The sequence below is a fragment of the Protopterus annectens genome, chromosome 10.part0, assembly GCF_019279795.1.
Source record: "Protopterus annectens isolate FY-2018-M chromosome 10.part0, PAN1.0, whole genome shotgun sequence".
NCBI lineage: Eukaryota > Metazoa > Chordata > Ceratodontiformes > Protopteridae > Protopterus > Protopterus annectens.
Window position 1 is genome coordinate 1,316,545,051 of NC_056744.1, and position 15,060 is coordinate 1,316,560,110.

The 15,060-nt window shown below is 38.7% G+C and overlaps 1 protein-coding gene across 1 annotated transcript in view; it reads left to right on the forward strand.

The window, feature by feature from the left end:
* LOC122814271 (coagulation factor XIII B chain-like) overlaps positions 1-15,060 on the forward strand; it is a 573,198-nt gene that overhangs the window by 463,601 nt on the left and 94,537 nt on the right. The window contains exon 6 of the mRNA XM_044086864.1: positions 14,721-14,894. Coding sequence (XP_043942799.1) covers positions 14,721-14,894 — 174 coding nt within the window. The remainder of the gene's footprint in view (positions 1-14,720; positions 14,895-15,060) is intronic.

A 15,060-nucleotide genomic window follows, 5' to 3' on the forward strand; every position in this document is an offset into this window, starting at 1 on the left:
GGTGGCTTCAGGGATAACTGTATGGAGGTCATTTATGAAGACTGAAAAGAGAAGAGGTCCTAATATGGAGCCTTGAGGAACTCCTATGGTATTTGGTAGCAGGCAAGAGAGCTTGTTCTGCCACAGTACTGCTTGTTGTCTGCCATTGAGGCAGGCTTGAAACCAGTCAAGAGCTGGATTATCTAGATGCAGGGTTTCCAGAGTGTGGAGAAGTAGCTGGTGGTTTACCATGTCGAAGGCTTTCGACAGGTCCAGAAAGAGAGCAGAGGATATTTTTTTGTTATTCCGGTTAAGGTTTATTTTTTCGGTAAAAGAGAGGAGGGCAGTGGTCGTACTGTAATGGGGTCTAAATCCATGTTGGGAGTCTGTTAGTAGTTTGTTCTGGGTGAGATAGGACATTAGTTGGTTATGCACACACTTTTCCATAATTTTGGCAAGTGGTGATAGTATGGCTATTGTTCTGTAGTTTGATAGTTCTGTGGATGTGCCGCCTTTATGGAGTGGTATAACATAGGATATTTTCCATATTGAGGGGATTGTGGCCTCGGTTATGGTTCCGTTAATTAAGATCGAGATAGGGTAGGCTATGACATCTGCAGCTATTTGCAGATATTCGGCTGGGAGAAGATCAGCAGAAAGGGTGGTTGGCTTTAGCTTTTTCAATAGGGATCTGATAAAGGATGTGGACACAGGTTGGAGGTTAAAAGAGAATAACGAATTGGGTGAAGCATTTTTTGATGTGGAGGAGGGAGGAGATAGTTGGTTAGCTAAGGACTGAATGGTTTGGGTGAAGAAAGTATTAAAGGTATTTGCTACTTCTTCTTGGCTCTTATCAGATAATGTTCCTGGGGTAGGAGTGGTGGATTTGTCTGGTTGGAGAAGTTTATTTAAGCCTGCCCAGAACTTTTGAGGGTTATTTTGGTGTTTATGTTGCAGATGGTAAAAGTAGTTTTTCTTGTCTAGTGTGATGGCTTTTTTAGTCTCGTTTCTTAGTTGTTGGAATTTAATGCGATCTAGGGGTAACTTGGTAATACGCCATTTGTCCCATGCTTTATCTCTAATTGTTATTTTAGTTTTGGACTCTGTTGTTAGCCAGGGTGCTAGTTGTGTTTTAATTCTAGGTGACCGTTATGGAGCATGAGAGTCAAGTATGTGTTATTAAAGAATGACACTGCCTCATCTAGGGGAAGGTACTTTAGCTTTGACCAGTTACAAGATTTGAGTTCCATGTGAAATTTTGTTGGGTCAAAGTTTTTCTTGGTTCTGATGGACCTATAAATAGGCAAACTAGCGCAGATGGTTTTGTCTTTCATAATATATGTGATCAGGTGATCACTAAGATCATTGGGGAGAGTCCCAGACATATACGTATGGGGGTGTCTGTTGGTGAGTATCCAGTCAAGTATACTCTCTTTTTGGTTAGAATTTCCTAGTCTGGTGGTAGAGGATATGATCTGAGAGAATCCATGGAGGTTTATAGAAATGGGGTTGGACTGTGCAGAACATTGGTTCCAGTCAATATTAACATCGCCCAGGACAATAGTTTTTTGAGGGTAGTTGTTAGCTATCCAATTTAGAATGATCTCTAATGTTTCTGAATTATTCCCAGGGGGGATATAGATCACAATTAGATTTATGCTTTTTTGATTGTTTAGTTGTAGTTTTAGAGCTAGTATTTCAGCATTGGAGACCTGGGGTGGTTGCTTGGGATTAGTTATGATGTTAAGTGTGCTATTGTATAAGACAGCTATCCCACCACCCCTTTTCTTTATGCAATCAACCCTGAGTATATTGAACCCGGGTGGCAAGATCTCATTATCTTTGGTAGATGGCCTAAGCCAGATTTCTGATAGACACATTATGTCAGGGAGGTAGGTTGCTAGCACAGCATGCAGGTTATGTACCTTGTTGTTTAGGCTTCTTATGTTTAAGTGGCAAATTAGAAGGGAGTTAGCCAGTCTGTGGGAGAGTGGAGGGCTGGTAGAGTCTGGAGTTGAGGTTGGGCTTGGATTAGGATGGATGTCTCCATCTTTGGTCATGTTTTTTCTTAGATAAGCTAGTAGTCTCAGGACTTTAATTAGTAGTTTTAGACCATATTTGGATTTTGGGGTTGTTTGGTACAATTTATTAAGATACAGGTTGTTGGAATTTGTAGTTTTTGGGGGTTGTATAGTAGGGGGAGAATTCAGCAATAGGTGGAGGTGAGGGGGTACTGGTTTGATATTTTGGATCGTGAAAGCCTAAAAATGGCAGATGTTCATAGCTAGTTAGGAAGCATGGTATAATTATGAGCGGTAGGATGAGGGGGAGGATTTTACAAGTTGGCTTGGACATGGTGTATGGGATGGTATTTTTCGTCTAAGGATGAGGGTCTCTTATTGAGACTTTAAAAATGGTCACAAACTCTTCTGAAAGAGAAGTGAGAAAAAAAGAATCACTTGACAATGTGTAACTTAAATATCTTCACAGATTGTTCTTCCCTTTCTTTATACAGGCCAATTGTAAATATTGTATACAGAATGCTATAATATTTATTCATTTAGATAAATGTAATTATAGTTATTGTTATATCTGGAAAATAAGAAAAATTGTTTGAACAAAAAAAAGAAGTGTCTGTTCTCAGAATGTGCATCAGTCTGCAATTTTAGTTGACATAAGTACTTGCTTGTCATGTGTTGAAAGCTTTCTAAGTTTTATATCCTTGGAAAAGAAAAAAAAACGTTCACACTTGTTTTTTCTGAAACAGTTAGTCTTAGTTCATGTCAGAAGAATATCAGAAGAGTGTCAGATCTCTTTTAGAGATTGTTCTTTATTGTGTGAGTCTGAAGTATTTTTTTTAGATTAGATATCCTGTCCTTCATCTCCCATGCCACATTAGACAGTAATCAGTTGTATGTTCAGGAATATGAATATTTTCTGATGTCCAGTTTCCTGAACAATTCTAGATGTCTTCTAGTACCTTGGGAACACAAGGGCATACAACAAAACAGCAACAAACCTTGCAATGTCTATTTAATTATTGCATATTGTGAGTGTACCACAAATACAGTACATACATGTACACACACACTTATATATATATATATATATATATATATATATATATATATATATATATATATATATATTTTATTTTTTATTTTTATTTTACATTTGTTGACCGGGCTAGTCTAGCTGGACATACATCCGTTTTCAGTAGAGGCCCGGGGAGAAAAGCTCCAACACTAGCAGTAAACAAAAAAAATATAAACAAAACAACGATATGAATGAAAAAGTACAAAGTACAAAGGTAGCCTTGTTTAAAAACAAATGACAAAAACAGACAATTATATAGAATATGCATCATATACAGTTAGTCTAACAAAAACAGATATGCAAAACACAAAGATAGAATTGAATGAGACAAAGAATTTATAGTATAGCCTATTTCTAAGATGTAAAATGTCAAAAATTGAAAGTCTTATTTAGAGGCATAGTCAGGGGAGGGGAGGAAAGTTAGGAGTAGCGGAGAAGCAATTTCAGTCGGGGTTAGCACAAGGACAAAGCCACTGAGTTTTAAGATGTTCTTTGATATGTTTTTTGAAAAGAGAGGTAGAGTTTTGGTTAGATATTTCATGAGGGAGTTGATTCCAGGTTTTTCCTGCAGTATTTGAAAATAGTGAGTCCCCAGCTTTATTGTAAGATTTAGTCAAGGATACTAGGAGTTTATTAGCAGAGCGTAGAGTAGCTAGGTTTTTATAGGGTGAAATCAATTTAGTAAGGCTAGGGTATTATCAGGGTAGAAAAGGGTCTTATGAATGATAAGTAACTGTTGATAGAGTAGGTGGTTATTCAGTTCTAACCAATCTAGTTGTTTGAGGTTAAGACAGTGGTGAGTTCTGAGGGGAGTAGCAGTACTGAATCTAGCTATACTATTGTAACAGGTAGAGAGTTTGGTAATGTTATTTTTAGATAATTTAGTATATATAGCAGAGGCATAGAAAAGGGTGGAGATAAGGTGGGTCTGGGCAATGTTTTTCTAGCTAATGGGGTAAGGAAGGGTTTAATTCTATAGAGAGTACCAATTTTGTTGTTAACAGCTTTAATGGTGGTGTTAATATGGTCATCAAAATTAAGATGGTTGTCAATAGTTACACCTAATAGGCGAGTGGTCATATCTGGGTTAATATTGGTAGCATTATTAGAGGATATAGTGAAGAATGGTGTGGGAGATTTGTGAGTAGGAGTAAAGAGAAGTAGTTTTGTTTTTTGGGATTAAGGAGGAGGCATTGTTGCAAAACCATTTTCTACATTTTGGAAAACCGTTTGGGTGAGGGACTGGAGGGAGGGAACATTTTTGCAGTGCAGATTAAAGTTGAGTCATCAGCATATTGAATGCAGGTGGCTTGAGGTATGTTCAAGTGTAGGTCATTGATAAATAATGAAAAAAGAAGGGGACCTAAGATTGAGCCTTGTGGAACACCAATATTTACTGGGAGTAAAGAAGATAGGTTATTGTCCCAAAGCACTGCTTGTTGCCTGTTTTGGAGATAACTCCTAAACCATTGAAGTGCTTGTGAGTCAAGAGAATAGAGATTTAGTTTGTCAAGAAGTATATTATGGTTAACCATATCAAAGGCTTTTGACAGGTCTATGAACAGTGCGTAAAATGCATATGTATAAAATGCATTTAAATAATTTAATTGCAATTATTTCTAATAAGGAGGATTGTTGCATGTTAAAAAATATATTGCATCAGAGAATTAGCAAGCTTAATGAGCAGCAATGCAGTACACGATGCAATCAGTAAATTAATAATAACAAAAAATGATGAAAATAATCTTGGTTTTTATGAACAAAAGTGTTGCCTTCTTACATAGGTCCATTGGTTCATAAATACATAGTAGGCTATTGATCTGTGAGAATCTTAAAAATCTTAGCCTTGCATTCCCTTGGTAATGATTATCCCTTATATTCTGCAATAACAATATCCAAATGTGATGGAATGCTGGATTAGAAGGGACTGAAGAAATTAAATTTATACAGCATAAATGTCTGAAAGGCAAGCTATGTCTAACCTCAGAGCTGTGAATAATCCAACATTAAGACATGAGATTGACTTAATTTTACATATACAATGTCACAATAACAAAATTAGGGGTTCACTATTTAAATAAGTGATGAATAAAACAAAACAAAAATGTTATCATATTAAATGCCTTTAATGGTTACAGTATATATTTTTTTCTTTGATTATTTTTACAAGATGAACATAGATATGTATTTACTTTCACAAGATTAACAAAATATGTTCTTCAAAATGACTAACCAAATATACATTGTCATTCTGCTTTTAAATAAACAGGCATAGATTTGAAATAAGTCCTGTACTGCACAAATCTGTTAAATACCATTTCTAGGAAACATTTTCCAGTTCAACAATACAACAGCATCAGTCTTTTGACTACCATAGAAATCATTGCAATCTCTGTTAGAGCACAATGCAATACGTAACAAATTGGCCACCTTCTTCTCTTTTTTCTTGTTTTTTTGTCTGGGGCCTACCCTTAAAATGGCTTTTTATGCAAGGATAATTTGCCTGGAATGCAAATGCTTAGGGCAGTCCTAAAAACTATTCTGTCTAAACTACATACTACTTTGTTCCTGTCAGATTTGACCGATGGCTTAGAGCTCTATCGGTGTATCATACCAACATAAACACGTAAGTCTCTTCCTGAAAGAAAATTCAGCTGTGTGCCATTCTCTTGTTATTCGCCATTCAGCTAATGCATATATCTTAATATCCAGCATACGCAATCCTCCCACCTCATTTACCCTTAAACTACTCCTTCTATCTCTCCTACTTTCCTTCCTTTCTCTGCCTATACTTTTTGCAGCTCGATTAACTATTTACCACTGGGCTTGGTCTTCACATGCTGCAGTAAATACAAAACTAAAGACAAGATTAACACATATGCTACATGAATTATAGCTGAAAAACATGCTGCCTTCCCATACCACTGATCCAAAAGCTGGAACACCCTAACCTTCAACTACACCTAATTTCTTTCCCTCACCTCCCCCACTGTTGGATATACTCAAATCCCTAAATACATATCTCCCACATCTTGTATGTTAAGCCCTAATCCCTTCTCCATCTAATCCTCTAATAACTGAGAAATGTTGTAGGTAAAATACAAATTAAGATTCTTACCCAGAATGTTCAAAAAGAAGCCAATGGCAATATTCAGTCTATATCCTTTGATACTGTAATAACATGCAATCAAACCCAAATAAATAACATTACTTCTTGCCGAACTAGCTTCCCAACTCTCTTTCAGTTTCTTTAATCTTTGTCCCAGTTGTGATATAACCAGTTATAACACTGGCTGTGTCCATTACCTTCCAAATAATCCACTGCCTCAGTATATCTGCCTCATCTTCATTTTATATCATCTGATCTTGCTTCATGTTCCACTATATTTTGCCCTTTCTCCAATACAGGTCTCAAGAGTAGCATTCCAGAGCCAAGTACAAACAAGAAAAATAACGAAAAAACTCTGGCAGCAAAACAATGGCCTTACCAAGTCATTCCTTTGCAGCTCTATTCTCACTTACTTTACTACTCTGCTTCTATTTTCTTAGTAACAACTACTGCAGACCCTAGTAACACATATTATGATGGCTCCTAGAGCCTCCAACCTCTTTTCTCATGGCTTGAAAATTCTTCTTCATCCTTATATTCCCCCAAAATTCACTTCCCTCTCACTCTGAGCAGATTCCTCACTTATCACTCCATCTTTTCTCATGCTGAGTATCATGCAATTGCTTAGTGAGTTCTTTGCTGCCCCATCACTTTTTCTAATTCATGCTTAGTTCCATTCTTCTCTCTCTCTCTCTCTCTCTCTTTCTGTCTCTGTCTGTGTGTCTCTGTTTTTTCTCTCTGTCTCACTCTGCTTCCAGGGCTACATACATCCACATGAAGCAATACGTCCATAGTGCTCCATTTGTTACTGATTCCCTTGCACTTGTCTCACCACTGAAAAGCTCCTTGCATTGTGCTCATCAGTAGTATTACTATTTCCTCCATTGCTTGTCTTAGATATATTTGGCTGACAAATTACTTTAACCCTGCCAGGTAAGATCAACTTAACCAGTGCATCATTCTGCTGCAGGCACCAGATGTCTCTTTAATTCCCTGCTTTCTGCTTGTAAACTTGTTAGAATTCCTCCACAACTTTGGCAATCCAAAAAGAACAGCTTCTGTGATACTGCTTGCCATAACTATGAAACTTATTAAGATATACTTTATTATTTGCTGAGCCCCCCACCCCATTCTAGGAACAAAGTCAATTTGCAAATTTAGCTCTGGACTTTCCTTTATTGACCTACACACTCAGTCTTGCACAAACTTCAGACAGTCTAAGCCCTCCATTCCCACTCCTAAATGAATTATCCAGATGCTTTCACACTTAGTGCAATTTCCTCCATCCTCCAAGCATTTTGACTCATTTGTAAGGCAGCTTTTATTTTCTAAATCTCCTGTCCATGCCACTATGTCCCTATACCTTAAAAGATGTTACAATGATTTCCCACTATTCCTCCCAGTTGCTCACTCTGTAATCTGTTGGTCATTCTGTAATCTTCAATCCTCAATACTTCAGTCACAGACATTAGTATGTACAGCTTCAGGAGGATTATCTCCAGAATTATAGGCTCATAGAGTCATAAGTTCATAGGTTGGTAATAGGCTATCGGCCCTAGGGCCTATACAAGCCTAGCCAAACAACACCGTGGATATTTCTTCCCACAATATTTACTTCCCTAGACCCCTGTCTAGCAGGGTGACGAATGTAATCCCAGAGTTGACTTTCCTATCTCCCATCCAATCATCAAGGTTCCTTTTGAAGAAGGCCAAGGAGGCGCTCTGCTTGACATATTTGGGCAGTCTATTCCAGAGTATGGGGAGTCTCTGTGTCAGAAATCTATCTCTTTAGCATGTTTTGTTCATTGTCATGACAAGGTTTAGATCTCTGGAGCGTGTGGCTCTGCGGGATTGGGATTTCTTTAAGTGGAGCATGTCCAACAGCTCAGGGTTTGACATGGCCTTGTATGTTAAGCAGAGATTTCCTCTGAGTTGACGATATGCCACAGAGTATAGGTGGAGTTTTTTTAGATAGTCAGCACAGGGCATCTGCTTTAGGCCTGTGATTCTTTTAGTGAGGTATTTCTGCAGCCATTCCAGCTGTTGCAAATGTCTTGTGAGGTACATACCAAATGGGGCATTGTACTCTATAATGGGTCTAATGAGGGATGAGTACAGTGGAACAATGACCTCCTTTTTTCTGGATGAAAAGCTCTTAGTGATGAGGTGTGCCAAATAGAAGGATTTCCTGACTGTTGTGGTGATGTGGCTATCGAAGGTGAGACCACTGTCCACCTGTGTCCCTAAGTCTCTCATCACTCTTTTGATGTTTAGTGTACTGCCACCTATGTGGTAATTCATGGGTACATTTTTTTTTCCAAAGGGGATAACTATACAGTTCTTGGCATTAAGCTTGAGCCCATGGCTCTAGAACCAAGCATCTGTTTCTGTAAGGCCCTTTTGTAGAATATCCACATCATGTGGGGATTCAGTAATGGCTCCCAGTTTGCAGTCATCTGCGAACTTTGTTAGCCAGAGTCCCTTAGTGTTGGCCTGTACTTCAGAGAAGTAGATGTCAAACAAGAGCGGTCCCAGTACTGAACCCTGAGGTACTCCACTTGTCACTTGTCTGCAGCTGGATTTGGAGTCGGCTACTTTTACAGTGTGGGTTCTGTCAGTAAGCCATTTGGCAACCCATCGAGTGACGTAGGGATTTATGTCCAGCTTAATAAGTTTATCTATGATTCCAGAGTGGGGCATGGTTTCGAAGGCCTTGGCGAGGTCCAGATAGACTGTGTGGACTGCCTTACCCTCGTCCATAATTTTGGAGACTGATTCAAAGACATCAATCAGATTCAAAAGACAAAATTGGCCCTTCATGAACCCAAACTGGGTGGTGTCCAGTGTTTGAAGGTTGCCAATGTCCTTGTTTATAAGTTCCATGATAATGCATTGCATGCCCTTGCAGCTCAGGCTCATCAGACTGATGGGATGGTAGTTCCCAGGATCTAAGGTGGATCCCCCCTTGTGGAGTGGGATAACTGTAGCTGTGCACCACTCAGTGGGCATGAAACATAAGGTGAGGCTATGATTAAACATGACACTTAGGTGAGGTGCCAGTTAATTTTGTAGTTCATGTAGTACACAGCCCGGGATGTCATCTGGTCCAATGGATGCTGTATTCTTAGCTTTGGAAAGTGCAGTTTCTACCTGTGTGGCCATGATTACCAGAATTTGGCAGTCTTTTGGTATTTAGATGGGCCCTTTAGGGGGTGAAGTTGGCACTACATCAATCTGCCAGGATATTCACAATATCCTTGGGATCAGTATATTTAATGCCATTCTGTTGTAGCTCAGAGCAGATATGAGCATTGCCATTTAGATTCTTGACATACCTATAGAATGCCTTGTGGTTGTCTTTGGAATCTTTGGCAATTTTATTTTTGTAACTAGCTTTGGAGGATTTAATGAGGGATCTCAGCTTCCTACTGATGCTGGTAAGGCAGTTTTTTGCATCCTGAGATTTTCCTCTTTTCTGCAACAGTTTCTTCCTTCTGTTGTATAGTTTAGGGGACCACCAGATTGGCTTCCTTTTTTTGGAGGAGAGTGTCTTGGTTCTATTTGGGATGGCACGATTCATGCACGAGTGGATGTACTCGTACAGTGCCTTAGTGTAGGATTCAGGAGTCGAACTTTCAGCTCCCATCTGCATGGGTGCCACGAAGTTTGTCACGTCTGACATAAGTAGCATGAAGTTAACTTTGGAGAAGTTTTTTATGGAGGTTTCCTTATTGGGGGGGTGGAGGTGGGATGTAGATGTCAAGGGTGATTTGCTTATGATCAGACTTGGCCAATGAGGGGAGTGATCACTGGTGTGGAGCATCTATTTCCCATGTTGGTAATGACCAGGTCTAGGATACTGGAGCCCCTGGTGGAACAATTGATTAGTTGACACAGGGCATTGGAATTTATGAATTCCAAGAACCATTAGGAAAAGGTGTTGGTACCTGAGTAGTTTTCCCAGTTAATGGCAGGGTAGTTGAAATCACCCAGTATTAGGGTGTTTGGTTGTATCTTAATATTTTCCAGTATGTTTAGAAAGGCATAGTGAGAATCTTGGGGCATGGTGGGGGATCTGTAGCATACTACAATTTGGATTGCAGTCTTACCTAGAGTTAGTTGCACCTGAAGAATTTCAGATGCATTGTGTTGGGCAATTAGCCTGGAGGTGTGAATATCCTTACTGAATATGGACACTCTTCCACCTTTAGTGTTTCGGTCTTGGTTTGGTGGCCGAAAAGTGTGGTAAGAGTTGTAGCCTGGTATTGCACCAGGTCTCAGTTACTGTACAGATATTGATGTTCTCCATGTTTAGGAGTGCCTTGAGAGAGTGCATTTTGACATTTAGACTTCTAGCATTGAGTAGCATTACCTTCATATTTTGCATGCTTGTATCTGTTATGGTGGTGGTTTAGTCCTTTGAGCCTTGCCTAAAAAAGGCACTATAGAGGTGGCAAGAGCTTTAGGCAGTAACCTGAATCCTAGGGGTGACAGGTGCAGACCATCTCTTGCAAAGCATCATGGTCTGTCGATCATGTCGTCCCAGGCAGACAGATACTGGATCCCCTTTGAATGTGTCAGCTTAGCTAATTGTCGAAGTCAGTCATTTTGTCCTTATAATGTGGTATCATTCTGGATGAAGGCAGGATGCTACTCAGGACTAGGATCATACCTGCCTGGGCCACATGATCTGAGAGCTCTTCCATGTCTCTTTTCATGTAGTCCAGGGAGGTACATATTAAGTCATTCACCCCAACATGGACAATGACAGAGTTGTATTTGTACTTGTTGTGGAATGGCTTGAGTGCATGCATTATGTGGCAGATCCTGGCACCCAACAGGCAGCTGACTGTAATTTTCTCCTTGCTCAGCCTGGTCAGTGTGCCTGACTATAGAGTCACCTATGACTAAAGTGTTGGCTACGTTGTCTTGCCTTAGCGGTTGTTGTTGGGTGGCACACTGGTGTTGTGAGCTATGTGTCACTTTGGTTGTGACTGGTGTTTGTTTGCGTTTCAGCTTCAGAGGTCCTTGTTGCTTGAGCAGGTTAATGTTAAGGGCCTCTGCATATGTGGGTTTAGTGTTGCTATGTGTGGGTTTTGAAGGGCTATGTGTTGCTTGAGGTGTAATGCAGGTGTTAATCTTCTCCTCTTGACTGTCTAGCACAATCTTGGCTGGAGAGAGCTTTGCTTGCAGTTTGGCTATGTAAGTGCATCTCTCACAGGTTGTAGTGTTGAGTGGTAGGAGGAGAGGGTTGTCTGTGTACATGAGGCATTTGCTACATTGCGCCAGTATGCCCAGATTCACCAGATGGACAGGAGAAATCACCGGAAGCTGACCATTGGACATGCCTGTTTAGGTGCTTTTCTTTGTAAAGTACAAGAGCAGTTTCCCTTACCTTTGCAAGGTACTTTGCAATTATAGGCTGTTTAGTGCCTACAATTAATTTCTCCTTATTAGCAAGGAGAGTTGAGTGCTTGTATCAGTTTAAGGCTTCCTAGTGCTTTCTAGCAGGTTCTAGAGCAAGTGCTAGTCACAGGGGTTCAGATTTTAGTGCTACTACTGAGAAACCAGTTAGTTCTAAGGAAAATAAGAGCAGACTTTCTGGCACCTGGAATAGTTTAACAGTAGCCCCGCGGTGCTGCACGATGCAAAAAATGCACAAACGTGAGTTTTTAAGCCAGAAAGTTGAAAGGGATAGAAATCAGCCCAAAATGGCTAATAAAATTACAATTTCAGAGCTGGAAACCACTCCTCTAGTGTTAGATAGGCAGTACAATGCTCACAACTCCAACTGGTAAGCAGTAGGTCTTCCCTCTACCACAGCAAGGTCTGGATATCTCCGAACACAGAAAATAAAGTCCTGAAACCAGCAAAAAGCCTGGAATCTGGACTATACTAGTAGGAAAGGTAGGAAACGAGCAAACAATATAGTATTTTTTGTTTTTTTGTGTTTTTTGTTTTTTTTTTTCATTAAAACAGGCTAAACAATGCAATGATACAGTAAATAAACACAGAAAAGGCTTGAGTGTGTAGCCCTAAACAGTAAATGCAATTAAAACTCTACAAAATTAGCAATTTAAAACTTTTTGAATGAAGCAAGCCAAGTGCACAACTGAAAAATGATTAAGAGGCAGTAATACAGTAGAATAAGTGGCTAGTCTACATATACAAAAAAGGAGCTAAAACACACTAAACCAATTCAGATGCAGTGCTACATAGAGCAATTGAGCTGTAGCAATATTAAGGCAAATACAGCTTTAACAAATGCACTAAAATATACTCTATATTTCCAAAATCTTTGAGGAGCACAGTCAGAACACAAGGAGATTCAGGCAATTTTTTTTTTTTTGTAAGAAAGGGAGAAAGGAGGAACAGAAGGAAAGAAACTAAGTGGGTTGGCCTTATCAGATGTTCTTTCTGTATTAGGTAGAATGAACTAATGACACTAGACTGGGAGGAGTGTCCCAGATCAAATTTACAATAGGGACGGGCAACTGCAAAGCCACCAAGTATAACAACAAGACACCAACAGGGAGGGAGGGTGAGGAACAATACTAAAGCTAGTAGCCTACACTCTTTTAAACAGTAAGCACTACAGAAATGTTTATCACAGCAGTGAGCCACAAAATGAAAGTTTTTAAACAGATAAAGGAACAAGGAGACTCTACAGAATGCCTTTAACTGCAAACAAATCAGTTATATGATACACTCCTTGGCAGGAAATCAGAACAAACAAATAGGTGCTTAACAAATACAGAAAATTTCCTGTTAATACCTTTCACACAGTGAAACTTGCTATAAAGCTTTATAAACAGTGTGACAGTAAAAAACTTATTTCTCAGGTCCTGTAAGGCAGACAATTTTAGTTTAACAGTGCAGATTAGTTAATATCAGTAAAATACAGTAAAATGTATGCAGCAGGCAATAAAAAGTGCTATATATAAATTGCTTAAAGCAATAACCAGGATAAATAAGCCAAAAAAACAGGATACTTATTGTTATATATCTCAGATCAGAGTTGTAGTCCATGCTCCTCCTCCACTCGGCTCAGTGTGTGTCCTCCATTTTTCCAAATATACACATCAAAAAACAGATGTGGAATACTGATGCACTTCTAACTCATGTGCCCATTGGCTAAAAACTCAAAACATATGACTTTATACTTGTAATACTTTGCAAACTCATGTGAAACAGAGCTCTTCCCAAAGTTTATTCAAACAAAATTTGGACAAATGGATGGCAAATCACAAATTCACCCCTGGCTTGTTACTTGTGGCCCTTATGGACAAGGGCAGTTTGTAGATATACTAAGGCACAAGCTTATACTAAAGCCATTCTACCCCATGGGCATTGATAATTGGGAAAATTAGGGCATGAATGGCTAGGCATAAAAATGCTTTAGGACCATTAGTCTAGAAGCCGCCTATGATCCTATACATATTTCATCTGTTATAGAGCTCAGAATAACAAGATGCTTCCTTCATGCCAGTCTTTAGTTGCATAAAAACAAGGAGCACAAAAAAGATGGACTATGCTTTCTTTGCACTGTTATAATACACAGGGCCTTTGTTCTTCATCTGTTCCCATAGACTGAGCTTGAATGCACCGCTGTTTCTGAAATGCAGTTTGCTACAACCGCAAGCTGTGCAAAGTCCACTGCAATGATGTGAAGTTCTTTAAGTTACCCAACTACAACAGTTCAGATCTTTACCTAACAGACTCTCATAGGATCTTTCTCACATACTATATGGCCTGAAGTTTCGGACATTCTTGTGCCCAGATATTTAATTGCAGACAACATTCTGACTAACTTAGTGTATATTTAAAACATCCCTATAATTGTCTTTATTGATATGCTGTTCTTGTCTATAATCCAGTGGAAGGATTACTGTTATATTAATTACAATAAGTGTTCTTGTCTATTGTTCAATTGTAATTGTCTGAAGGAAGTCTCCTTTTCCTGAAACAATCATTCTATATGAACATGTCATAAACACGTGGTTAAATGGTATTGCAGATATATGAAACATACCCTTCAACTGTCCCTGATTTTCAGGGATGTTCCTGATTTTGACACAGATTTTATCTCTGTTCCTCTTAATCCTTCCTAAAACTGGAAATGTTTGGAGTCATGGTGGTAAGTTACACTTAATAAATAATGACAATAATTAGAGTTATAGACTTATTCAGAAAATGTATATTAATTCACATTACCTTACTGTGTTAACATCTCATATTAACTGTACTAGTATTTTAAAAAGTGTCTCTGAAGGTCCCTGATTATTTCTGAATTTGTCTGGATTCAGTTGTTTGTCCCAATTTAGTTGAGAGCTATGGGATGAGTTTTGTTTTAGAAATGTCAATAGTGTCTGAAAATGATTTATATGTTTAACATATAACTTTAAAGTGCTGATAAAATGCAATTTGTTTTTGTTGAAGATTACATATATCATGACTAAAATAATAAACACTATTTAATGCATTGCTGACTTGCTATACGTGTTTTATAACCATATTTTCTATCTTTTTTCTTCAGAACATACATGTGGGATACCCCCAGAAATAAAATTTGGCATGTATATTAGAGAAAAGGACTCTTATAATGTTGGCGAGAATGTGACATACAGCTGTTATGAAAACTACACAATATATGGAAAAGAAACCATAACATGCACTTCAGAAGGATGGTCCTCAGCCCCCTCTTGTGAAAGTAAGTATTCCCTTTGTTTTACTGAGCCACAATGATTATCAATGCTTTCTCTTTTATTGGTTATATAAACATGGAAAAGGGTATGCATGCCTGTTATGCTGCTAAGTTTTGTAGCTCAGTATGACTGAGAGGATAACCAAAAGAGTAAATCTGGAGTTGATAAATG